At 39.8% G+C, this 27,808-nt stretch overlaps 1 protein-coding gene across 1 annotated transcript in view; it reads left to right on the top strand.

Moving 5' to 3' along the window:
* Window positions 1–19,080: 19,080 nt before the first annotated feature.
* The window catches only part of LOC135710798 (tenascin-like), a 28,003-nt gene continuing 19,275 nt past the window's right edge, over window positions 19,081–27,808 (top strand). Inside the window, exon 1 of the mRNA XM_065233483.1 lies at window positions 19,081–19,191. Within this exon, the coding sequence (XP_065089555.1) occupies window positions 19,146–19,191 (46 nt within the window). The 5' untranslated portion in view covers window positions 19,081–19,145. The remainder of the gene's footprint in view (window positions 19,192–27,808) is intronic.

Below are 27,808 nucleotides of genomic sequence, written 5' to 3'. Positions count from 1 at the left end.
GGCGCAGAGTAGCTCGTAAGATAGTTGACCAATGTAAACGGTGCTTTCGGGCAAAAGCGAAGAGTGTTGAACAGTTTATGGGTGAGCTCCCACCCGCTCGTGTGACAATGTCGCGCCCATTCTCCAACAGTGGAGTGTATTATTTTGGTCCGGTTTACCCCGGGACCCCGTCGGACTACCGTGAAAGCATATGTGGCACTGTTTATCTGTATGTGCACCAAGGCTGTACATATGGAACTTCTGACAGACCTATCCACCGACCGCTTCCTTCAGGAATTACGTAGATTCATCGGGAGACGCGGCGAGTGTACCGACATTTATTCGGAATTTCGTTGGTGCTCGTAACCAGTTAAAGCAGCTTCACGAACTATTTCGCAGTAAGGATCATCGGAGACGAGCAACTCTCCGCTAATCTCATTACTTTCGCGGTCAGTAATGTTCCTTTGATCAACCAAACGCTTTGCGTTGTCGACGCCTCTACAGATACGATTTCTAGAGCAGCTAAGGCCCGGACCCGATGGTGTTCCGTCGATTATTCTTAAAAAGAACATCACTTGTCTTTTAGATCCACTGCTCCGCATATTCTAGCTCCCTCTTTCCGTCTTGCTGGAAGACTGCGGATATATTTCCTGTTCATAAAAACACTTTTTGAATTGGTTGTCATAGAGTCCCAAGATGCGCATTGCATGCAATATCAACATATCAACACGGATTCATAACTGGGAGTTCCACAACTACGATCCTGCTGTGCTCAACGTCTTACATCACAGACAGTTTGATTGCTCGGACCCAACGGACGTTATTTACACAGATCTTACGTCAGCCTTCGATAAACTGAACCACGAAATTGCGATCGCTAAGCTTGATAGGCTAGGGATCGGTGGAAATCTTTTGAGATGGTTTCGTTCATACCTCTCGGAGTGCCAACTGACAGTAACTTTGAATACTTGACGCTCAGCAAGCTTCTACGCAAAGTCCGTTATACCGCAGGGTAGCCATCTGGGACCATTGGTATTTCTCCTTTACCTACTTCATCGACGGTCACCATGTTAACACAGGGCCACGATTATCGTTTGAAGACGATTTGAAAGCTTTTCTGCGCATCTGCTCACTCGCCGACTGCCGTTCTCTCCAAAATCAGATTGACATCTTTGCTTACTGGTGTAGTCTAAACCGACTGGTGGTCAACCCAGCTAAGTGAACAATCATTACTTTCTCACGCAAGAAGCAACCGATTATTTTCAACTACAAACTACTAGGCACGACTATCGAACGGATGCATTGCGTGAAAGACTTAGGCGTTTTTCTGGACTCAAAGACATTTACTGCTTGAAATTGCTCTATAACTCTCTCGTACGATCTACATTGGAATACTGCTCTGCAGTCTGGCGCCCGAACTACAATAATGGGGCCGAGCTAATTGAATCTGCGCAACAGATGCTTCACGCTCCGTAAGCTGCCTTGGAGATACGCACTTCGTCTTCCAAGCTACGAGAATTGCTGCCAATTGATCAATGTCGAGCACTTACGTATCCGAAGAGATGTTTTCAGAGCCTTAACCGTCGCCGATACTGTGCAAGGAAGATGTTCAACCTCGATCACTACGCAACAGTCTTATGCTAAGACTAAGACTTCCACTTCTTCGAACTAATTATAGCTTAGGGAGCGCTATTTACGGCTTGCAGCGAGTGTTCAACCGAGCAGCGTCGCTGTTCGATTTCCACTTGACACGGAATATGCTTCGCCGAAGATTCTCTGCCTTTTTTGCTGACCAAAGGCGCTTGACGCCCAACAGCTATTTAAGTGTAAAATTTTAGACTTATACATTTTTAGTAACTTGACAATGCTTTTCTTGTTATTTTCGTTTGTAACTGCAGTATATGTAGTCTGTATAACCTGTAATATCGTTGGGACTATTTCTAGTCTGTTGATGCAAACATAACAAATAAACAAATAAACAAATAAAAGTTGGCAAAGGAATGTACTAAAGAAGACATACAGTGGCATTTCAATCCACCAAGCGCTCCTCATTTTAATGGTCTTTGGAAGGCTGCAATACGATCAGCGAGACACCATCTGTTGCGAGCCCTAGGAGATCATGTACTATCGTTAGAGGATATGAGTACGTTCACATAACATATGTGGAACTTCATGCAAAACTCCTGACTCCTGACTCCTGAACATGTAGGTCAATGTCGGAAACGTAAGCAATGGCTTCTTTCGTAAATATCTTGTAATTGTAACAGTTGGGGTACTCCCTACCCAGCATTAATGAGACTCCCCTCTACACTGCCTCAGGGTCGGCATACACGTGTGACTATCGCGGCCAAGGAAACACTCAAATACTCTTAACACACCCCGATGAACTCTCACACAGGTCTCGTTTATTTCCCTAACTTTCCCACTTTCTTATCGGTTATCTCCTACCTTAGCCTTCACTAGTTCTTGCTTCGTCTTCCGTTGTCGATGGGGACCCCCTTCTCCTCCGATCCGCTACACCTTCACCTTCACTTTCTCCTTTCCTTTGCTTCTGTTCTTCGTCCCTCGGTTTCGACTGTGGGTTGCCCAGTCGATTCACCTCTTAACCCTTCACTCTCCTCTTCTCCTACGGGTGCTCCCACGGTACCGTTTGCCGAGCCGTTCGCGAACGGTATAACGTGTCCACGACGCTCAAGGCCAATCCACAATGGCGATGAACACGGACTAGTAAACGCGGCTGGTTCGCGCCGTAGATAAATGTTGACGGTAATTTACGGGGTCCTGGATATTTCAGTAGGTTGGCTCCTCCTCCACTACTGATCGAGTTTCGCGCCACAAGACTCGTGCAGACTAATAACTTTAACTCGAATAACAATCTTTCACTATGATGTATATCACATTCGATTTGGGTTTGTCTAGCTTGGTTTTCGACTACCACTTTTGACTTTTGCCAGGCAATTCGCTAGCAACGATGGCGGGTGATTTCCTTGCGCTCTCGATCGTTGATCCATTTTCCTTCAGCCCAATTTCGCCCCATCATGGCCCCTTTTACACCACCTCCCGATGGCCTCCCAATCCTGCTGTCAGCGGCATTTGGCTGTGAGTAGCGGAACTTCGTGGAGTGGTTGCGTGCTGTCCAGTGGGTGGTGGGCGGTGTTGGCACTAATATTTGAATCCTTTCCTGGCATTCATAACATTTAAATCGAAACACTAAATTCGCGACAATCTCAACAATCTTAGACAGATAGACACACCACTGATTACATAATTCAAAGTCTATTCAAGTAACCCAGCAACTCTATCAACTTTGGTGACTTTCCCTATACACAAGCATCGTGGTGGCTTACTTGAGTGAGTTTTCATTCTCAAGAAATTCGTTGAAAAGTCAGTGTTTACGTTTAGAAGATTGGCCCTTATGAAAGAAAGGCAGATATTTGGTTGCATGCTTAGTACACGCTATTTGAAAACTACCAAAAATTAGAGTAAAATCCGAGCTATCGGTCAAAACTGAACGTATCAAAAAATGGGTAAACTATGTTGGAAGTGACAGGTTAAAAAATGAACAACGTCGGTTGGATCCAAGCCAATGTTGTCCATTTGTCAACTTGTCACTCCCAACATGGTTTGACCCATTTTCGAGTAGGTTCAGTTGTGACTGATCTGGGAGGATTTTACCCAAATTTGAGTAGTTTTGAAATAACGTGTAAGTATTGACGTTGAGAGTGGCTCTGTACCTCTTTATTCCTATGGTAAAATCCCATAAGCATCTGTCAATTTGTGCTTGAAATCTAGTGGATTTTGTCTTATCTCTTCGCCGTCTCTTCATACAAAGATCAAAAATATCTTATGGGATTTTTCACTGGAGTGACGTTCGCATTTTACCGTAGGAGCAAAGAGTTACAGAGTGACCGAAAAGGCGAATTGTCAAGGTAATACGGCCATTCATTTTTAGACTAGCTTTAGGGCACAGGAGGCTTATCAAAAGTCCGCGTTTTTTTCAAGTCGGTCAGAAGTCAATCAAGCTCGTTGTTAACCAATCATATTGTAGATAACCAGTCAGTAGATCTTTGTGTTGAGATTTGAGCAGAAACATTAATTCTAGATAGAACTGGAATTAGGGCGTAACAGCTTTTGTAAACAATGACTTCTATCGACGATTTCTAGGAACTCAAGGCACGCCCACGCAAACTAAAATAACCGTCCAGTAGGGGAAGTCTTCCTCTACCCAATGGTGTTGTTGATTTGCGTTGGCGAGCCTTAACTTTCTAGAAATTATCGTTAGAAGTCATTGTTTACTGTTACGCCCTAATTCCAGCTCTACGCAATTAAGAAACGTGGATAGAGTTGAAACCTTGGGTATTACAGGTATCGATAATCGCTCGATTTAATTTATCATCCTTTTTGCAAAATTCTTGCCAATGGAAAGATACAAGATCAGCTCAAAACACTGCATTTTTTCCCCAATATCCAGAGATTTATGTCTGTTTTACGTATTAATTCCAAGAAGAAAAAGTTTTGCCACAGCTATTTAATTCAAAAAATGGTGCATACATTTGTTATCTAAGCTTATCATAGAGAAAGAAAATTGATAAAAAATTACCTACGCAAATTTAAAGAAATAAACAAGTATTCGCTTGGAGTTGCTCCAGTTTTTGGTCATAATTACAGAAAAGCAATACGTATCGCTTTCAAAACTGAACTGTAAACAGGTAACACATGGCAGCTTAAAATTATATTTTTTAGGTGGCAGGTCATCACTTTAAAATCGGCCGTCTTGGCATACTTTCGACGAGGTTTTGTAGATATCCTGAATCGATATTCTCCCACGCTGCTTCAAGTGCTTCAAAATAAACGTTTTTGTTGGAATCCGATGCTTTATCCACTTTGTTGTCCAAGTAAGACCACAAATTCTCAATTGGGTTGAGATCGGAAGATTGGGGAGGCCATTCCAGCGTTTTGATCCGATTTGATTTGAAAAATGCCGTTGTTTTCTTCGCTGTGTGCTTTGGGTCATTATCTTGTTGTAAAATGTAATTGGATTCCAGGCCAGTTTTCAGTAGCGAAACTTCCAGATTTTCACTTAACAAGTCCATGTACACATCTGCAGTCATTATTCTCTTTATATGAGCCAAGCTTCCAACACCAGACCACGCAAATGCTCCCCATACCATGATATTTCCGCCTCCGTGTTTAACCGTCTTTTGAATGTATGGTTCCTTAAGAGCGTCACCGGAACCTCGCCAAACCCTTGATCGCCTTTTCTGTCCAAATAACTCAAATTTGCTCTCATCCGTCCACAGAACTCGTTTCCAGAAGTCCACAGTCATTCCGGCGTACTTTTTTTTTTAGCAAATTCCAGTCGCTTCCGTTGGTTCCGCTTGTTGATAAAAGAACGCTTCGATGCCAAACAGCTTTTCAAACCACTCTCATTAAGGCGCCGGCGAACAGTACGTCGACTTACATTGAGATCCATCGATTCCACAATATGCCTCGACGAATACTTCGGATTCTGCTTAGCCATTCGAACAATTCTGATGTCATCACGATTACTTGTCGCACGATGACGTCCTTGTCCGGATAAATTCCTCACAATTCCTCGTGTTTCGTACTTTTTTTCCATATGTGCTGAACAGCTCCAACTGCTTTCCCGACATTTTTCACTTTTCAAATGACGCAAACAAAACACAATGGTGCGATGCGCACGCTTCCCGGAACAAGAACTGTCAAATATTACGCCGTGATGCCAAATCTTCAGATTTTGTTTTTATTCGATGGCTAAAAAATAAAATCTTAGGAGAGTATGATTTATTTTGTCTAAGCACAAAAGTGAGCATATATTTATTTAAATTTGTAACAAAAATAGCAGAATATTATAACGATTTTCATTCAGCTAATTGAATGCACCATAAGAAATACTTGAACTTTTCTGAATATACTGCTGAAATTGCGTGCAAAATAGCAAAAATATGATGTAATGTACTTTTTTGGGTTGAGCGTTTGATTTATTTTGTCCAGTACTGTAGCTTGATCGGAGTTGTAGAAGTATAATGATATATCCAGATTTCCACGCTCGGTAATGGCGTCCAGTATGGTATCAATAAATGTATCATTCACTGTGGTTTTAACATTAACACATTATCACCCCTCTCTTTCCCACTCCCAGTAACAGAGGAAAATGGAACAACATGCGCCCTCCAGTTAGTGTCAAAAACCACAGTGAAGGATATATTTATTCATACCTACAGGACGCCATTGCCGAGTGTGGAAAGCTGGATTGTTTGCCTGCTTTGTTGGAATATTGTTGTGGTTGAGGACATAACTTGATCGGAATCGAGAAAGACATAACAAAAAAAAAATCCTACTAACACACTTGTAGGTATCATCTTCGACGTTACTTCGTGAAGCAGCTTTCCAACAATTTGGTCGTTTGCTTCTACCAGGCCGAGTGAACTATATTGCAGAGGGAGTTTTTCATGATAAAAAGGGAGAATATTATATTATTATTGAGTTCGATTTCTGACATAGCGTTATCGCTCGGTTGTCAGTGATTGTCATTTTGAGATATTTTTGATTCCTTGCAGAATACAGTATTGCCCACAATACAGTTACTTAATCATGTCATAAGATTATCAATCTCTTCAATAATTAATAACTATTGAATTTGAAGTTTGCCTGAAATACGAAAATTTCCCATAAGAGTAGCTGTAAAACTATTCAACAGTACACTGTTGAAAAAGGTTAGAAGACAATGAAAAAAGTTTGGTTTTCCAGTAGTAATTTCCATATAATCTTCAAATGGTTTGTGCCTAGTGCCTAGTCAGTTTCTTATTAAATGAGTTTAAATTTTGGGAGACTGATTAGGGCACGATTTGAAACCGTTTGAGCACTGTGGAGCGAACATTTCAAATTGTGGATCACAACCCCTTGCGCTCTCTTCTATTTCTGAAGGCACAAGGTTCCCAAAACGCAACCCTGAGGAGTTTTTTTTTATGTATTGGTACTCCTTCGACCACTGTGCGGCTGTTCGGTTTTGTTTTAACCTGGACCCAGCTCTAATTCCTATCGATTCGTTTAATTATTTCCTTGTGCTGTAATGTCCTTCTTCTTCTATACGTTTCTTTTATGACTATTTTGATGGCTCTTAATTTAGTGTTCTAGATGTGCTTCCACAGTTGAGATTGAGAGCTTTCTATGCCAGCCAAAGCATGAATTTGCATATTGTGTGGCAACCACAATGATATTCTATGTCCAGAAAGATTTCCTCAACCGACTAGGGTATCTGTGCCAGGTTCGAATCCAGCGCTTACCTGCTGATTTCGTTCCCGCCCCTTCGTAATGTGTGGTCGATCTACCTCCACTTCCGTTCCCGTTTTTCCGTTGATGTCGACTTCTGATGACATTGAAGCCTTCCAGGTTACGCTCATGGCGTAGGAGAATTCCAGTGGACTTTGGAGTTAAATCTCAGTCTAGAACTCTTTCAGGATTTCTTCTAGTTACAAATGATATTCAATGTGACTTCAAAGGAGTTCCAGGCAGGGTAGTCACACGTTATGATTTATCTGCCTTGTTTGCATTCAGCTGTGAACAATATATTTGTGCAAGTCAAACGAAACGAATATAGTCGATGAAATCCACTCGCACAGCGTGGCACCAGATCCGAAAGGTTTAAGTGAAAATTAAGTTACTATTATGACTGAGTTGTAAATTTCCGACAAGCAGCAGATAATCCAATCTACCACACATTTCTCTTGCACATCATCGCACTCCACAACTGGAGACAGTCATCCCCCTCCAGGCCATTTGTGTGTTGCTTCTCTTTTCACTAACTAGTAAAAGCAATAACTCCCCTAAATTCCTCACGAAAGAATGGTAAAGGACATGTTTTATGATTGTGTAGATAGAAAGAGAGAGCATGTTCTAAGCAAAGGTAGGTAAGGAATTTTGGTCATACTTAAGCCAAATTCAAGTTGTTATAAATAAATCTTAAATCGTTTGCATTCGTTATCCATAGATAACATATAAATTGTTACGAAAGCATGGCCCAAAACTAATGCACTTACCCTATACCTCGTTTTGTCGTTCTATTATACTGGCAGTTGCCATCGCATGTCTCTGCGGTGGATGGCGACAATCGTCATCATCGTCACTGCCGTCACTGATTCAGGTCGATTTGGCTTACGTTGTTGGTTGTTCCAAAACTTTTCGAATACCGGGGGGGAGCGCAGAGGGTCCAAGAAGTTAAGGGGAACCAGCAGCGGTGGTGAAATGAACTTTTCACGAAACAATAACGCGGTCTGAATGGGTGCTATTCATACAAAACAAATTTGGTTAGATGATACTTTGGTGCGATTCGCTTTCCTCTGTGTGTTGAATCTATTGTTACTTATGTATGAGCTTTGTAGAGTGCTCAAGAGAGGGAGAGTGGGGACTTGGGGCGATCTCAGTGGACCACCCCCTCGTCGCCGTCGTCTGTTTTGACGACAATGAAGGGTGTCCCATGACGATTTTTTACTGTTTGTAGCTTTCTATAGCATCCAGTGTAGAACTGTTGTAAGAACAGTGATTATGGACAGGCAAATGACGCATTCGAGGATATTTATGGAGACATGCATTCAAGCGTGATAGTACCCGGCTATTGAATTCTGGAAAGCTGAATGAATCTTCTCTGCATGCCTAAATTGTCACGGTTACGTCAGTACTCAAAACATTATAAACCTTTTTCATAAAAATAGGCATGGTATTTTTAACTCCAACGAAAGCGCAATTCTGTTCAGAAACGTTTGCAGGGGAAACCCCACTACTGCGGTGTCATCCATCTTCCGGTGAAGGTCTTGGGGCAATACCGAGTGGAACTCGTTGACTCTGAGGCCAGGACCGAGTGTGGGAATCCTTGCACTTTGGGCAACCTTGTTCTTGGAGAATGGAATAAGGCACAGCTGGCCATGTTCTGGTAGATTTCATATTTATTGCGTATGTTTACCACGTGAGTGGTTGGTGGAAATGTGCTGTGAGTAGTGCAGATTGAAGGGTGTGTGCTGGAAGGCAGAGCCGTTTTCGATTATTAAAGTGAAGTATTTTACTGCAAAAATTAGCTGAATGATTTAAGTTAATATTTGTACTCCATATTGAGCTTCAATTTATTAAAAGAAACTTAAGGTGAAACGGCACGTCATGTAACAATGGCTGTCATCGCAACAGATATCTTCCCACAAAAATAGTAAATTACTGATAGCATACCAAATGGGCCTGAATTGTATGAATAAGATCTGTATACATATTTTAACACTTTTCCACCAAAATATTTCCAATTCCTTCATGCAATCGTAGTAAATATAAAAAAAGTTCGATCAGTCAATTTTGTTCTGCTCATTGTATGAACTTTTAACGCTTTTTTCACTAGCTTTCAATTCTCGGAACCGCACTTAAAACTACTACTACTATAAATATGATATTTGCTTAATCAATATCAATTTTATCGAAAAAACATGAGCCGTGAATGCTTGTTTAATTTTTTTTCTACAAGCCACATATCGAAGGTGTGTTTAAGAATCATCAATCATCCCATTCCGTGTTGTCGACTTAATTGCAACAGATGGATTAATGAGCCTCCCTTGGCTCTGTTGGTAAAACACAACTACAAAGCAAGACCATGCTGGAGGTTGCTGGATTCGATTCCCGGTCCGGTCTAGGAGTTTTTCGGGTTGGAAAATTTCTCGACTGGGCATATAGTATGATCATAGAGGTAACTCTAAGGCCAGAAGTTCCCGAAGAAACGAGCTCAACTTTTTGGCTCAGCTCTTGTACTCTCTACGGCCCCAAGCTAATCGATGCACCCCTCAAAATATAGGAAAATCCACAAACTCCTCATTTTATCCGTCAAACTTTCATAGCGAATCAAAACAAACGTAGTGTAGCGAATATAATGGGGTACGTTAAACGATTTGCTTGGGACCAACAGGCTAGTCAAGTAGTGAGCCAATTTAAAATCGTTAGTTTCCACCGGCTCGCATGATTGTACTTGCCACCAAGGGGTTGGTCACTCCGCACAGTGTGCCACAAACACAGTTGGGCACATGCGTTGGCACTGTTTGGCACCCATGGTTATAATTTTCCATGATCTTTAAAGTTACTGGCAAGACTGCATTGCCGCTTTGCATAAGTGTCAGCCAAGCCATTGTTTACATCTTTCGCATCATCAATTTTTACGAAACTGCTCAGAATGTAAGAGATCTTATTATTTCTGCTTGCTGCTTCAAGAAAATGCCGAAGGTGATTAATGATTCTGAACTGCAGGGAAGAGTCACCTACCATGATGCTACGAATGTTGTGTACATGCGTTGGATAACCTCCGTAACTGGTGCCGGATTTGGCGTTACAGTTCACCAACTACTTCCTCCTTGAAAGGTCAGCAGCGATTTGATTGCGTGTCGGAGCGGACCTGCGGACCGCGTCACTTAAGCAGTTCTGTATTAGCGAGAGTAGTAACCAGGCTTTCGAAGTGTACACGGAATATTTCACGCGCGGTTGGGAGCCCATTTGGTGATTCTACGAAGTGTTGGGTAGATCGAATGAGTATTTGAGATACATCCGGGTGTTTTGAATTGAATGTTTCGAGAATTGTGTAAACTCCTTAATTGGATCGCATACCTCTAACTTTCGCGGTATAGTGCTGTCTTTTATTTCTACTTTTATATGGATGAAATTCCATAAAGAGAATGAACAAACCGAAGTAACAATTATGGCTTTATGAGGGTTCTTTAGACCATGATTTAGACTTGTAGACTGCTATAAAACCATGATAAAACTAGCCATGTTACTTGGGAAGCTTGATCTTATATGAACCTGTGGAGTACTCGAAAGCTATTCACCTTAACTGCGGCTTTCATGTTCAGTTCCTACTATTATATGAGATCGAACAGCGTTGCTACCACGATGAAAACATCAAACTGACAGGCAAATCATGGAAAGCATTCTTGTAGCAGGAACCACCGCCGCTATTGAGACCTTCCAGGAAGCACGCCAGCGGAGACCACCATTGGGCGTTCCGTAGTCACGTGTCACATTCCCAGCAGAGCTATCGAACAATTCGACAGTGAGCATGCATAAGGGCGAATACGCGATGATCGATTCTCTTCATCGATTTTCTCTTTGCATTGCTACAGCTAAGCGAAACAATTTTCTAGAATTTGTTCAATGCAGAGTAGTAACAGGTTGTATTGGCTATAAAAAGCAACAGCAAACGCACCGAGAAACGTTAAATCTAGCGAGTTATTAACAAAAGAGGAAATCGACGAAGAGAATCAATCATCGCGTATAGGCCCTTATGCATGCTCACTGTCGAATTGTTCTCGCTTTCCGCCTTGGCGAAATTAATCCGACCGATTAAAAAATGGAAACGACTCAAACGTCGTGCAGTGAGCAGGCCCCAGGGCCCCACAGTTGACGCTGGAACGGAAAGAGAGGGCAGCGAGGGTGATCGAACCGTCCAAACCAAACGTGTTGCGCGCTTTGTGCTACAATTTGCTACAATTTGAGGAGCAATACTAAGTAAAAACTTGGAAACCATTTTCGGTCCTGACTGGAAATTTGATTTGACACAAATGAAAACAATCGAGCTGTCAAAATACAGGGTGGCCAAACATGCCATTATACATAAACAAACAAAGCCATCACTATATCATAGACGAGTGCACAGATGAATTTGAGTTCATGCCCTGACAAAAATTTGACAGGAGAGCGGAGGAATGCTTACTAAATAAGAACACTAAATGTTCATTTTGTATTATTAATGAACATTTATAGTTCATTTTTAGTAAACATTGCCCCGCTATCCTGTCAAATTTTCATCAGAGCATGAACTCAAATTCATCGGTGCACTCGTTTATAGTGGACTCTACAATATTACTTTTATTGACAATAATCGTATTGTCAATACATTCAATATTGACGTCAATAGATCGATATTATATATATTCACATCATCAATATTATTTTCAATAATTCCCCTTCGCGTCAATATATTGATATGCTTGGGGTTCGCTTATGGCACTGTCAGCACAGCTGCGGCACAGTTGCGGCATAATGAGAAAAAAAGTATGCTCTAAATTCGTGTGTAGAATGACCACCCCTTGACTTGCCACACAATAAGGCTGTCCACGAGACAGTTGCAATCAGCTGACTTTTTTGTTTACCAAGAACTTTTTTTCCGATCACAGTAGAACCAACGGGTGGCAACTAACGATTTTAAATTGGCTCACTACTTGACTAGCCTATTGGTCCCAAGCAAACGATTAACGTACCCCATTCTAGTCGAAATTCTAGCACTGCACTATGTTTGTTTTGATTCGCAATGAAAGTTTGACAGACAAAATGAGGGGTTCGTGCATTTTTCTATGTTTCGAGGGCTGCATCTATTAACTTGGGACCGAAGATAGTACCAGAGCTGAGCCAAAAAGTTGAGCTCGTTTCTTCGGGACTTTCTGGCCTTAGAGTTACCTCTATGATAGTAGTCCGTTGCCCGATGCCATATCGGATCATCTGATGGTCATGGTGATGGTCATTGGCATAAGCGTCTCGACACAGCTCCTTAAAACAATTTGACTTGATCTGCTTTATCTCTCGTTTAAGTGCGAACTTGGCCGCTCAAAACACTCCTCTTCGTTCCTCTCTGTCTGCTTTTGTTCTTGCTGAACACGTCTTCTGGCTCTGAGACAACTAGCGCAGAGGGTGCTAAGTGCCTCGTTCCACCAGTAAGCTGGACGCCATCTGTTATTTGGTTCCAGTTACCTCGGCATGGTCGTATCACATGCTCTCACTAACATTTCCGACAGCTCGTCCGCGTTCAGATCCGCGGATCCCTTGTCTACACGGAGTGCTTCAACGAGAAGATCTTTTTCGAAAGCCTTCTTCTTCCACTTCCGGTTGCAAGTTCTCGACCTCCGTACTGCCATAATATTCCGTTGCCCGATGCCATATTGGATCATCTGATGGTCGCTATGGGTATATCCTTCGCACACTCTCCAATTCATGTTTGCACCAGCGACGGACTGCAGAGAGTGACGTCGATAATGCCTTCGTTTGACAGCCTAACTTCCAGCTTTGCCAGAGCTTCCAGCAGACTGCATCCTCTTGCGTTGGAACATCTGCTTCTCCACTCTACTGCCCAAGCATTGAAGTCTCCTCCGATGACTACCGGTCTTCGTACGATCAGCTCTTCGGTAAGTCCATCCATCATCTCATGGAACTGCTCCAAGATTCCGTTAATTTTGGCGATCACGAAACCTTCGTATGAGCTTGCAACCACTTCTTGAATGGGGTATCTGAACATAAGTTATATAGCAGCCATCTCAGCTCTATCCACCACCCAGTTACCTCTGGCCACCCAACAATGACCTTGTTCGTTGCACCTGTTGAAAGCCGTATCACCATAGAGGTAACTCTAAGACAAGAAAGGCCCGAAGATACGTTCTCAACTTTTTGGCTCAGCTCTGGTACTATCTTCGGTCCCAAGCTAATCGATGCACCCCTCGAAACATAATAAAATACATGAACCCCTCATTTTATCTGTCAAAATTTCATAGCAAATCAAAACAAACCTAGTGTAGTACTAGAATTTCGACTAGAATGGGATACGTTAATCGTTTGCTTGGGACCAATAGGCTAGTCAAGTAGTGAACCAATTTAAAATCGTTAGATTCGAATTGATTGTTGTTATCACCGCCGTTTGCATGTTGCCGTACGCCTTCCTCATCCGGATTGACATTGGGTCATCTCCCAGATCACAGTGCACTCTCAATGCGCTTTTCAGCTCCTCTTCTGTAGTGATTTCGTCCAGATCGTTGCATTCGACAACTGTCTCCTGGGATAGAGCTCTTACGCTCGCCCCTTCGCCAAGAGACTTTTCGAAAAGCTCCGTGAAGGCCGAGCTCTTGATCGAAGGATCCTTCTTCAGCTCAAAGAGCATCTCGCCTTTCTGGGTGCGCCACTTTCTCTCTTAGATCCTTCAACTCCGGATCCTGACGAATCTTCCGGAGGTGTGCTGCATACGTCGTTTTGTCGTTTGCTTCGACGATCAGAGCTTACTTCACTCCTGACGAGGCCTGGGTTTCTCGTTCTTCTGTTCTTCCATCTGTCGTGACCGGACCGAGGTTTCCAGCCTTGGTCACGGCTACACGAATTAGCGATGCAGCTCCCACGGGTCATTTGTATATGCTGCTGCTGCTGTTTCTGTTGCTGCTGTTTCTTTTGCTGCTGCTGCTGTTGCTGCTGTTTCTGTTACTGCTGTTTCTGTTGCTGCTGTTTCTGCTGCTGGTGGTGGTCCGTCACCTCCAAAATTTCTTTTGCTGCTGTTTCTGCTGCTGGTGGTGGTCCGTCACCTCCAAAATTCGTTACAATAATGACTTCAACGAGCTTAGGTACTTCATATTTATACCTGCTAACCTATCCAAATTCTCTAACCAATGAGATTCCGTTTACATACGGACTATCACGCTTCACGCTCACTCGATTCTACTCATTATTTATTCAACTCTAACTCTATCTACTACACCATCTTCACCTTTTTTTCCTTCCGTATTTTCCACTTCTCCTTCGGCTTCTCAAAGGTACGCCATCCTTCTTTCTTGTTGATGTCCTTGTCGTTCTTGGGTGGGCTTTTTCAGCTCCTCTTCTTCTCCTGGCGTTTCCCTTTTCCTCTTCTCCGAACGTGGATTTCGGAATCCCTTCGGCGTGTCCTGTTCTTTAGTCGTTGCTTTCTCCTTAGCGCCGATCAGTCGCGGATTTCGCCCTCAGCGCATCCGGTTCTTGTTCGGAAGCAATAAAGGCGGATTTGATGCCCGTCATGCTCTTATCAGAGAATTCTCCTCCTGACCTCCATTATTTTGGTCTTCCCAAGCTGCAGTCCTTCTTGGAGTGTGCTACTGCTGGATTTCGGTGTGAACTAGAGGTGGGCAAAATAGCTCATCTGGCTGAGCGGATCAGACCCGTCCAGCTGATTAAAGCGAGTCGATTCTCTTGAACAGCTCTTCAGCTCACCTTTAAATTATAGAATTTTTTACACACATTTCAAACGCGATGATATGATCGACATCGTGTTACACGATGTTACGTCTTTTCTCTAGCTATGTTATCCAGTCTACATACAGATTTTATTTCTGATGTTAATTCTTCAGCAGATTTGCTCTCACTATTCTCGGCTTTAGCTCCAGATCATCAGCTCAGATCTGAAGATGGGCTCCCAAGCTGTTCTTTAGACCCGATTCATTCAAGTCAGCTGATGACCCGTGGTTCGTTTTTTGGAACCGCAGCTCATCAGCTCACTGATATCATAAGTCTAATAGTGTATTCAGATCTGAGCGTGCATTAGCAGAGCGGAGCAGAATTTGTATTGGAATGAGATAGACAACTAGTACTTCTCTCCCTCTCGTACATTCGCAAAATCTCGCCACGCGCGTGAAATATCGCTCAGGATATCGCTCCAGCACAATTGCTCCCACTATTCTCGACTTCAGCTCAGATCTAGAGATGGACTTCCGAGGTGTTCTATAGACCCAACTCACTAAAGTCAGCTGATGATCCGCGGTTCATTTTTAGGAACCGCAGCTCATCAGCTCACTGATATCATAAGTTTAATGGTGTATTCAGATCAGAGCGTGCATTAGCGGAGCGGAGCTCTCTCTATTCTTGGTTTCAGCTCTAGATCATCAGCTCAGATCCGGATCCGGAGCTGAATCGTGAAGAATCGAGAGAGAAAAAGATCCGAAGAGCTGGACGGGTCCGACAGCTGTCATCTCACTGAATCATTCGAGCCGATGATTCGGATCCGGAGATGAGCTGCTAAGCTGGAGAGCTGCACTTAGCTTTTCGGTTATTTGTTTTTGTGCGGTCCTCCGCCCCCCCACATATGCTGGAGGAATAACATCAGCAATAAGAGCTAGGAACGTAAATACATTGGATAATACCAGTAGAAATTTAACATCGTGTAACACATGTACATATGTCTCTCTCTCCCATACAGCCGCTTGGAAGTTTGCTTTTACGGTTGATGATATCGATCAGCATGCACATGTTGAATTACGCGCGCATCTTGGTTTACGCGGTGACTGTTCAATGCGTAAAGGAGCAATGCGCGCTATAAGCATAGAGGTAACTCTAAGACTAGTAGGTCCCGAAGAAACGAGCTCTACTTTTTGGCTCAGCTCTGGTACTATCTTCGGTCCCAAGCTAATCGATTCACCCCTCGAAACATAGGAAAATCCACTAACCCCTCAATTTATCTGTCAAACTTTCATAGCGAATCAAAACAAACATTGTGTAGTACTAGAATTTTGACTAGAATGGGGTACGTTAATCAATTTGCTTGGGACCAATAGGCTAGTCAAGTAGTGAGCCAATTTCAAATCGATAGTTTCGTATTGATTGTTGCTATAAGTCACGGATTGAATGGTTTAGATTTGTGATAACAATGTGCTGATGAGCTGCGGTTCCTAAAAAAATGAACCGCGGATCATCAGCTCACTTTAGTGAATCGGCTCTTTAGAACAGCTCGGGAGCGGATCGCCCATCTCTAGTGTGAACATCTGGCTTAGCACAAGACCTAGCTCTCCTTGGGGTCCTTGCTGCTCACCTTGGGGCTTACTGCTGCTGCTGGAACTCACTGTGGTCACCAGGTTGAATGCTGGTAATTTTCCGATTTGGCCCAAATTTGAAGGAGGTACTTATTTTAACTCAAATTTTAAAAATCCAATGTTTGTACCGACCAAAACATCTTTTGATTCAAGGGAGCATTTTCTATTTTTCGTGATTTTCAAGAAGCATTACTTTCTTTGGTTAATATCTCCAGAACAAATAAAGCTACAGTTAACATTCGGTAGTAAATCATACAATATGATATAAGTTTGGTTACGATTTGTTCGTCGGTATAGTTGTTCGTATATCACAGAAACAGTGGAACCCAAATGCACCCCTGTTCCGGAAGTAGAACACACCATTTGCTCTCCATAAGTGTGCCATTGGCTGACCATCACTGCCTGCAGCAGAAATGGAAAGCAATCGCTTTTCCTCCATATGTGAAATCCTTTCCCCTATCAAGTACACTTGTAAGGCTGTGGCTCTCCTACGATACGTGGTAAGTACCTACCGTGTCCATGTGTGTATGTATGATTCGAATTTTATTGCCTGCTGTCCAGCAGCGCGTGGCCTCCAAAATGCAGCACACGTTCCACCGGGAGAGAGACACATTTCCAAACATCCACGAAGAGGAACGGGAGGTTGAAGGGTGGTAAACATTGTATAATATAATTACATAGACTAAGCGTCCACCCCGACGAACACGTGTTCGTCGGGCGTACATTGCAGCATAGACATATGTATAGGACCTGGGAAATTATGTATTGACCATCCAAGCTTGCCTCCACTCTGCTACGTGCAGGACACGGATGACATGCCGTAGTTGTCCTACACCTGATTGTTTTCGCTGAAGGATTTGCATGCATGGATTGCCGGAGCCATTGGATTTGCAATCCGGTGGTGGTGGTGCTCTGTTCGACCAAATGAACGGTTCGATTTAGTGATGTTTTGACAGTGAAGAGGATTCGGTCGGTTCGAAGATTTCAAGCATTTTTGTTTAGTTCAAGTTTGACAAATCATGAATTGGTCTGGTTTAGTCGTTGCAGTGTATGTATATTTGATAACTCGCGAATCGCCATTCATCGATGCCGTTGTCATATGCTTTCAGAACAGGAGCTACGGCGATGTTAGTGTCAGTAAGTCTAATTGGTGTTATTTTTTTTATTTGGCTTAGACGGCTTACGAGCGCCGGGGGCACGAATTCAGGTCGAAACGGAATTGACAACAAGTAGGGAAGCTTATCCTTTAATTTGCTGTTGACGTGCCGTGCGTTTAAAGTGCGATTAGTAGTAGGTTGCCAATCATGTCGGGATCGAGTTCGGGTGAAACGGATGGAGTCGTCAACGTAAATTGATGGTGCATGTTTGATTTGCAGTGCGGTGGAGATATGTATAGTTCATATAGTTGAATATCTATATTGGAAATAAATTGTGATGCCAATTACAGTTGGCTAACTTGCAGATTTATCTGCATTGTATTTTGCATAAAGATGTTCAACAATATCCGTAATTGGCCACTGTGTGCCTTATTTGATGAGTTAAGAATGTTTAACTTATCACTTCTAAATTCATCAAAGAGAAATGGAACGTGTTGTGCATTTGTAGCTTGGTCAATCAAAAAAATAGTCTCGAGCCTGCATAAGTATTTGCTACTATTGATCGACCAGCTATTTGATCAAATGGCCATTTAATCAATTTACTGACTATACGGTCAACTGATCGTAAAATAAATTGACCATTTGATCAGTCAGTTGAGCAAATCATCTATTGGATCCAACCGGTTAACCGTTTCTAAGTAAATCAATTTAAATCTTGATGAATATGGGCGTCTTAGTGGAATACCTGTATAAATAAATAGATAAGAATTAGTAATTCCCATGGAATTCCACTACCTTATTTGCATATCTTCTGTGTCTTGTACTAATACTCGATTTTAGTATTAGTACAAGACACTGAAGAAGTCTGCACATTGTAGACGAAATACGCGTATCTGTCAAGGATAAGCAAATAATGCAGTGGAATTAAATGGAAATTACTCATCGTTATCTCTCTCTTTATTAATCAATTCTTGTGACATAACCTAAAATTTTATATTTTATTAATTATTAATTCTTTTGTAATCGAAATAACGTTACAATTGTAATGTAATATAAAAATAATGTATACCTATCTTCCAACTAAAACCCACAGTTGCAAATTTCCTTCCCCACCGAGATAAGCCAATCACTCAATCAGATTTCGTATCTCCTTAAACTCGTTGCTGCAAAAACGCGATTAGCGCAATTGAGCATATCAGAAAATCCGGTCGGCTTTAAACAATTACCCACTACAAAGGCAACTTCAGTTATACAGCCAAACGCTGAATCATATTCCTATTGATGAGATAGCACAGCCGGTCAAAGTGATAAGATTACCAACCAGTGGTCAATCGGTTCGCATATCAAAATTCCATTTACAACCAAGCTACACACTGATTCAGTCAGTGCCGAACAGGTGTTTTGTGGAATCGGTTGCTTGTCGAGGACTACGGACCGGGAAAACATGCAGTGGCTTTTGAAGTGGTTCCTAGTGATACTGATCGTACGAGGTACTACTACTGCCGACAGATTTCGTTCAGAAATATGGCTAGGCTTTTTCTAATCGGTTTGTAGGCAAATTTATTGGATGTTGTGATTTCCTGTTAGTTCTAAAATTTTACGGCAAACCTCGTTGTTCAACATTTGAAAGTGGAAGTTACCAGAAGTGATTCTAGTGGATATATGTCAATTTTGATTCCATCAATCAAACAACGTAAATGGATTATGGAGTGGTGGAAACGAACTGGCAGGTGTTTGGTTGAATCGATGGTTTCGAAATCCAATGAAGATTATCTTATCGGTGCGCGTCGCTGTCGCTTTACATTGACGCTTAATTTGAACGGAGTTCATCGTGTCTGAGCAGAAGTTCTTTTCCATTTATCATTCCGGACGCTGCAATGAGTTACCTACTTTATGGGTTATGATCCCGGAATGGAGAATTATTTTCCAATAGGCTCGCTTCCATTTGCCATGGGCATTCGCTGGCTTAACCATAAGCCAACGTGTGTGACGTTTCAGATAACCTATAAAGTTAAGGCATGGAGACGGTCCGGGTCCGGTGTAGAAAATCTTTCGGATTATTTTTCGAAATTTACTCGACTTTTGTTGGCAAGAGTATCATTGTATTTGCCATTTAGTATTCAAATTCATGCATTAGTTGGCATAGAAAGCTCTCAATCATTAACTGTGGAACTCTTCAAAGAACACTAGGTTGACAGTCACGAAAATGCTAGATGAATTTTTGACTCGATCTTCTCTGATTTGTACGAAACTTTGCATAATAGCTTCAAGCTTGATATTAGATAGCATTTCCAACCAACTTTGAAAATCGTAAACTGAAGTTGCAAAAAACACATTCAATGTTTGTATAATTTTTTTTTCAGCCTTTTCGAATTTTGCAATTAATCGAAATGACGTTTAATTTTCAGCTGTAGAGGAAAATAAAGACTTTTTAATTAAATTATTATACAGATATAAATTCTCTCTAGAGTTTACAGTTGTTTAACGACGATATAAATGTGGAAAAGCTCAGGCGTCCATCTCTTAGTTCGCCTTTTCGTCCACTTAAAATATTCATAATTATTACAAGTAATCAAGAGTTAATGACCAATAGACTGCCAGCGAAAATGGTAATTTTTAATTTCGCTAACAAACCATATACAAAATGTTTATTGCCTCGAAAAATGACCCTATGCAAAATTTGAGCTCAATCGGACATGATTTAGGGGTGGCGCAAACGCGTCAAAGTTTGACTTTTTTCACTCTCATGAAATTTCGGAAATCAATTTTTTTTTTTTTGATGCCAAATGTCTTAAAAATGCATGAAACGTCGAGATTTGGTGTTATCTCGAAAAAATTTTTTTTTCAAAAATCAACTTTCTGGGACTTAGAATTTTTTTCATGAGTTCTATATGGAATATAGAAGATTGATGAGTCGGCTTCTAAAACTGTTCACAATTGTCTCCAACCTGCTTATATATCGAATTAAACCACCATTTAGGACCTAATACGAAATAATTCACTAGGGTGGTCCAATTATTCTTCATTAGGGTGGTCCAAAAATCAAAATAGGTATGTAAAAACCATTACTTTTTACCAAACGCATGTATCTGAAAATATCATCATGTTGTGTTTTGGAATTTTTAAGAATCCAAACTTCAAAACATTTGATGATATTACTTTTTAGTATCTGAGACCACGTAAAATAGAAGCATAGACAGACATAAATCGTAGAATAATTCCGAAAATTTTTCGATTTTCGAGAGTGAAAAAAGTCAAACTTTGACGCGTTTGCGGCACCCCTAAGTCATGTCCAATTGAGCTAAAATTTTGCATAGGGTCATTTTTCGAGGCAATAAACATTTTGTATATGGTTTGTTAGCGAAATTTGATGGTCAAATTTTTCCCATACATTCATTGGCAGTCTAATGACCAATCATCAAAGCATCATATTACACTAGCAACCCCGCAATCTGATGCTAAACATAATTTTCAGCAATGTCAGGAATGCTCACGAACCCCCAACATTTACCAGAAAACTTACTACTAACTCAAGGTATTTATCTTCCAAATAAGCTTCAAAATTGCATTTTTTTTATCAAATTTTAAATTCGGTCCTCTATATCCGTAATACGCGCGCGAGGCTCAAACTTTTGTAGACTACTTTTTTTTTAAATCAAATACTATTAAATCAAATATTAAAAATTCATCATGACCATCGTGGCGAACACAATATTTTTTCCGTGCTACAATAATTATTAAAAAGTCATTTGACAGCTATTCATATAAAATAATGCGTTAGAGATAACTTCGTCAAGATACATAATTTTCCAATTCATAAACGACAGATTTAACGTGTGAAATTGAGTTTTTTTTTTTAAATTCTGTAAGTGTTGCTGAACGTTTGATTTGTCTAGGCATCGAATTGAAAACATTTATTCCTTAAAAATATAATGAATTTCATGAAGCACAAGTCAAGATATATTATAGATATAGTATTATATAGATATAGTATTATATCTCTGAAAGTCACTTCCTCCTTCAATTCGATCCAACACATATCGAGGCAGCAAACGGTTAACTACTTTAAAAATGAACACCATGTCAAATATACAATTCTTTGGTCTTTCAAGACCATTTTAAAACGTCTAGCATCAAAGTTGAGGAAGTGAATCTATTGCATCTCAAAATCAAGCGCATTCGATATTTGTGCTACATTAAATAAAATGGAAGGGCAAAACCCTAGATGAGGAGAAATTATTGATTTGTAGAGCTGTATTTTACTGGCAATAGTTAAATCGTTTTTCAATCGACATAGAATTCCATACTTCTTGGAAATTTTCTAGATGACATTATCAATGTGAAAGTTGAACTTAAAGTTGTCATCAATAATCACGCCAAGATATTTAATCTCCCGAACGCGATCAATAGCCTCGTCATCAATTACAACGGATACGTTCTCGTGAAATTATCATGAATTTAGTTTTAATTATAATCAATCTCAATTGCTTATACTTCAACCATCTACTTAGAGAATGCAAATCTTCATTCAAGTGTGAAACGGCATCATCTAAATCCTTAGCTGCAATGAATAACACAGGATCATCTGCAAAAAGATTAATGTAGCAATATCGTAAAACACGTAGCAAATCATTAATATACATAATAAATAAAAGGGGCCCTAATACACTTCCCTGGGGCACTCCAAGGTTATTCCCCCACGGGACTGGAAATAGAATCATTAAAAACAGTCCTTTGAGTTCTATCAGACAAATAGCTTTCAAACCATTCATATGCAGTACTTGTAACTCCAAAGCGCTTGATTGATCGTAATAATAAAGGCCTAGAAATTGTTTCTAAAGTGCGTTTTAGATCCAAAAAACAGCAACAATCGTATTTTTACACTACAAGTTATTTTTCCACTTCGATAATGCCAAATTCAACGCGGTTTCACAAAAATGACCTTCCCGATATCCCGATTGTTCTGGTATCAACAAACTATTACTTTGACTATGTGTTTAGCATTACTTCTGCGTGAAGTCAACGATTTACATAGTTGAAAATGCTAATTTCAAATAACAGACTAAAGTGGTAATTTTTATACGATAGATGAGGAGATGAAATTATAGAGAGTAGAAAGCGAGCAAGGACAAATTTAGGAAGGTACAAATCGGTTTAATCATCTCTCTTTACCAAACTTCCCCGTTGATCTCATCTCTCTTTACCGAACTCCATTTGGTTATTTCCTATCAATTGGAGTATTTCATTTTCATTTTCTTTTTGCAGCGTTTGGTGGGGCAATGCACAGTGGTACAGAATGCAGATTTAGGTGGAATGATATGTTTTGAGCCTGAAATTGAAACTTTAGACTAAAAGTCTTTTCTACAAAGTTGTTGCTTATAGTTAGGGCCTCATTTTTATGACAATGAATTCTAGGGTGGTTCCTATTATCATTAAAATCAAAAATCTAACTTTTTTGTTTGAATAAATTAAGGTATACATTCTTGGGCAAAGTTATAGCTGAGCTAAGTTCAAGCAACTTTGTTGAAAATAACTTTTTTGTATCTCTTAAATTGGCCGATTTAGAGCTATTTTCTTGAATTGAGTTAGAGTGGCTCTTAAAAAAACAGTTTTTTTGCTCTATTTTTCTTATTTCGAATTTCTCAGCAAATGTGTCTTCAGATAACTTTTAGATCTTAAGAAGGCGCAAATTTTTTCTGCACAAAGCTTGTCAATATCTTTCGCCGATCAAGAGTTATTGACGTTTGTATACTAAAAATATGCACTTTTCAAATGTTAATATCTCTGGTTGGGGCAAACAAAAAAAAGTTTTTTTGCAGCATATGAAAGGGTGTTTGTTATTCTCAATAATATGAAAAAATTGGAGGTATGTTATTTTTTAAACTCGTATAAAATAAATTTGAATTTATTCATATTTTTTACTATATTTGAGTATATCTTTTTTATTAGAAGATATACAGGCAACAAATCCAACTATAAAACATTCGTCTTAAAGAGTTTTAAAAGTCTCTAAAAGATAACTTTCATGAGAATTTTCAAATAAAAAAGTTATTGCTAAAAAACTGTTTTTTCCAGGAACACCCTAAGTCAACTCCGAAAAATTACTCTAAAATGAGAACGTTAAGAGATAGAAAAAAAAAATTTCGACAAAGTTGCTTGCAAGTAACTTAACTACAACTTTTTTGAACAACACATGTTTATATTTTGTAAAACAAAAAAGTTAGTTTAAAAAATTCCCTAATTTGAGGACCACCCTGACGTTTGCAAACACCAAAAGAAGGGAATTTTTAAGAACAAAAACTTCTTCGAAGACACTAAATGTCCAAATATTGAAACAAATGTACTAGCACATTTTATATAAATTTGTCATTAGAGTGGTCCTATGAAATCCATCTTTTGCCAATAACTTTTTTATTTGAAATTTATCATGAAAGTCATCTTCTAGAGACTTTTAAAACTCTTTAAGACAAATGTTTTAAAGCTGGATTTGTTGCCTGTATCTCTTCTAATAAAAAAAGATATACTCAAATATAGTAAAAAATATGAATAAATTCAAATTGATTTTATACCAGTTTGAAAAATAACATACCTCCAATTTTTTCATATTATTGAGAATAACATACGCCCTTTCAAATGCTGCAAAAAAACTTTTTTTTTGTTTGCCCCAAACAGAGATATTAACATTTGAAAAGTGCATATTTTTAGTATAAAAACGTCAATAACTCTTGATCGGCGAAAGATATTGACAAGCTTTGTGCTGCAAAAATTTGCGCCTTCTTAAGATCTAAAAGTTATCTGAAGACACATTTGCTGAGAAATTCGAAATAAGAAAAATAGAGCAAAAAAACTGTTTTTTTAAGAGCCACCCTTACTCAATTCAAGAAAATAGCTCTAAACCGGCCAATTTAAGAGATACAAAAAAGTTATATTGAACAAAGTTGCTTGAAATTAGCTTAGCTATAACTTTGCCGAAGAATGTATACCTTAATTTTTTCAAACAAAAAAGTTAGATTTTTGATTTTAATGATAATAGGAACCACCCTAGAATTCATTGTCATAAAAATGAGGCCCTAACTATAAGGAACAACTTTGTAGAAAAGAATTTTAGTCTAAAGTTCCAATTTCAGGCTCAAAACATATCATTCCACCTAAATCTGCATTCTGGACCACTGTGCAATGGGAGCGCAAGTCAATCCAAAGCCGAGGATAAAGGAAGGGTAATGGCTGAATAGTCTATGCGGACCAGTTGAACGCCATGGGAAAAGGAAGGGATTGAAGAGGTCGGTTATTGGGGGGTTTTGAGGAAATGACACCTAGTACTAGATTTGTGCTGCAAAATGTATAGAAACTGAAACTCCGTCTCCCACTGATTCATCCTTTCATATATATACCAAATTGATATTTTAAAGCAACCATCAAAATAAACAGACAATATATGAAAATGCTAGTTGCCTCGCTAAGCGGACGCCCGCATCCTAACTTCCTTTTCAATCTACTTAATGTCATTAGGCTGTCTAAATTTTCGTTTGATGATTATGATATCTCATTAGCCTAATTTAATAAATAATTGAAATCTCTAATCCACCCAATCAACCATAACCCATGCTTTATCAAGTACCTGCTATCCAAAATTTAACGTGTTTCAAGTTGTTTTTGACTTTGACCTATACTTATTATATATCAGTTTGTCCCAAGTGACACCTTCAAGTGACTAAAATGCTTCACTTTGAAGTTAGTTTCTTAGCTGATTTTTAACTTACATAGGGTATATGCTTCAACTACGCTCACACGTTTCCACTATGTCGCACCACAAATATACGTATGGGTATGTCACAATAGAAACACGTCACAGTGGAAATCCCGAGCCACAGTTCAAACACTTATCCCAAATCAAGATGAAGCACATATAAGATTAGTTATGTACAAAAATGCACCATGTACAAAAATGGTGTTTAACATTGGTCCCTGAGTAATACTTCAATGAAAACAACAATGAAAGCCCGTCACGCAAGTAGAAGGAGCACCGTTGGGCACTCTTTAAAATACCTCAATAGTACAACTCCCGTACAAACCCATCTGTATAAAAATAAATAAAATAAGAGTGATTTGCGGAAAAAAAAACCAGCCAGTATCGCACCCAACGCCAGTGCCTATACATAAGCGTACTACAACGCGGCTCTCAAACAAAGGAGTAATAAGTGTGATACTATAACTCAGACTAGAACTTTGGTTCTCTCATGCAATGGTTCATCAGAGAGGGAAAGCTCAGTAATCCTCATCGCATGCTCATGACACCACTCCGTCACGGCATGAGCCAACGATGCTGGACCTAAACCAACCGTCTCCAACGCTCCACTATGAAGCATTATATTAAGCCCGCCCACCAAAGTCCAGGTCAAAAACTAGCCAATGGGGAGGGCTTCATAATAACCCGGAGCGGTTCAATTGAATATCCTACTACACAAAAGTAAGATTAAATACAATTAGATTGATCTCACACGATATTCTTGAAATACTTGACGTTTTGAATGAAACATTGCCATTTCCAGACTTCGTGTTGTTAGCTTTCTTAAACTACCTCAAGGTTTTGCCAAAGCTCAGGGATTTCCTATCGATTGGTGTTTTTGGATTTTAATTTCATGTATGAATGACAAAGTTACAAGCGTTAAAAACCTAACACTATTTTGTCTTTATTTGCTACCCAGTTAGCGTTAGCGTTAGCGTTAGCGTTGTTATTATATACTTCGTAGATTGGATACTAGCGACACTCACGTCTCTTCTGAAATTCTCAGTTAGACTACTTTCAGGAATAATGCTGGGGAGTAAACATTGGTTCCAATCTAAACAAGAGTAACAGAAGCATGACTGCCGCTATTCCCGGCCACGCCCATCTTTACCATAACTAGGGATAGGGAAGGAAATGTTGATGTAGTACTTACTTAACGAGAGGCCACCGACTTAGCGACACCCTCATAAGTGCTACGAAGTTGGAGGGTTGGGTAGGGTATTCGGTTAGGATTCACCTCAAGTTGGCGATGCAACCAAAAGTATGTATTGTTTATTTGTTGTTTATTTAATCTCTCGATAGCCGGCTATCGAAAGAACATATTCCTTTTGTTTAGTTTATTTGCTCCCCAGTATAGTCCATAAAGACGTAGAAGAAAGCATAATTCGTTCTGATAATTTCTTACATGTTGTTACCCCGGAATCTTCCACTCTTCGAACAGCTAACACTGGTGATCCGCCGTGGAAATACAACATAGTGATAACACTTCCCTAAGACCATTGAAATTCTTTTCTGCATATCTTTAGAACTCTCCTTAAAATTCTACTAACTCTCCATCCTTCAAAATCCTTGAAAATTTCTTCATAATTCTTCTTTTTTATTCTCTTTATTCGACGGACTTTCCTTTGAACTCCTTTGGAACAATTGGAAGAATTTGTATCTTTAGAGTTTCTTCTCAGAACTCCCTTCGAATTCTTTTATGAGTTCCCTTGAAATTGTTCAATGTACTCGTTCGATATTTTCGCAAAAATAACCTTCAGGATTGCCTTGAAATTCATTTTAAAATGCACTCTCAAAATCATCGTTGGAATATAAGTCCAAACTTTCTTGGTATTAGCTCCAGAACTCTCGTAGAATTCTCTCCACAATTCCCTTGGAGATATAAGGAGTTCTTCTCTTCAAATTTCCCCATTGGAATTTGTCATATGGTCGAGAAGATGTGGGATTTTATCAAATTGAAGCAATAAATTCCAGAATTGTCAAACTTAGCATAAAAAGCACCCTAATTCCTCGAAGTTCTAGAAGAAAATAAATAGAGCAGTTCCAGGCCAAATAAAAAAAAATTAAATTTTAGATTTGCCACTCAGAATTCCATTAAATTTCGCATAATTGTTCGCTAGGGGCAATGAACCAAGTTTGTACTGGAATCAGGTTAGTTCAACTTCCGCCTAATTTTTAAAAATGGCGTATTTGATAATTTTCATCAAATCTCAGCTCGAAAGCGGCTCATTATTGAAATGACGACTGAGAAAACTCGATTGCTATTTCAGAAAAATGTGCACTGAATAAAAATGACAAATTTCTGTCAAAATAAAAAAAAA

Source organism: Ochlerotatus camptorhynchus, unplaced genomic scaffold, assembly GCF_037179485.1.
Source record: "Ochlerotatus camptorhynchus isolate MF236.1 unplaced genomic scaffold, CSIRO-AGI_Acam_v1.1 ptg000402l, whole genome shotgun sequence".
In the NCBI taxonomy this organism is placed as follows: domain Eukaryota; kingdom Metazoa; phylum Arthropoda; class Insecta; order Diptera; family Culicidae; genus Ochlerotatus; species Ochlerotatus camptorhynchus.
The sequence above is the reverse complement of the archived record's forward strand: the minus strand, read 5'-3'. Positions and strand labels throughout refer to the sequence as shown.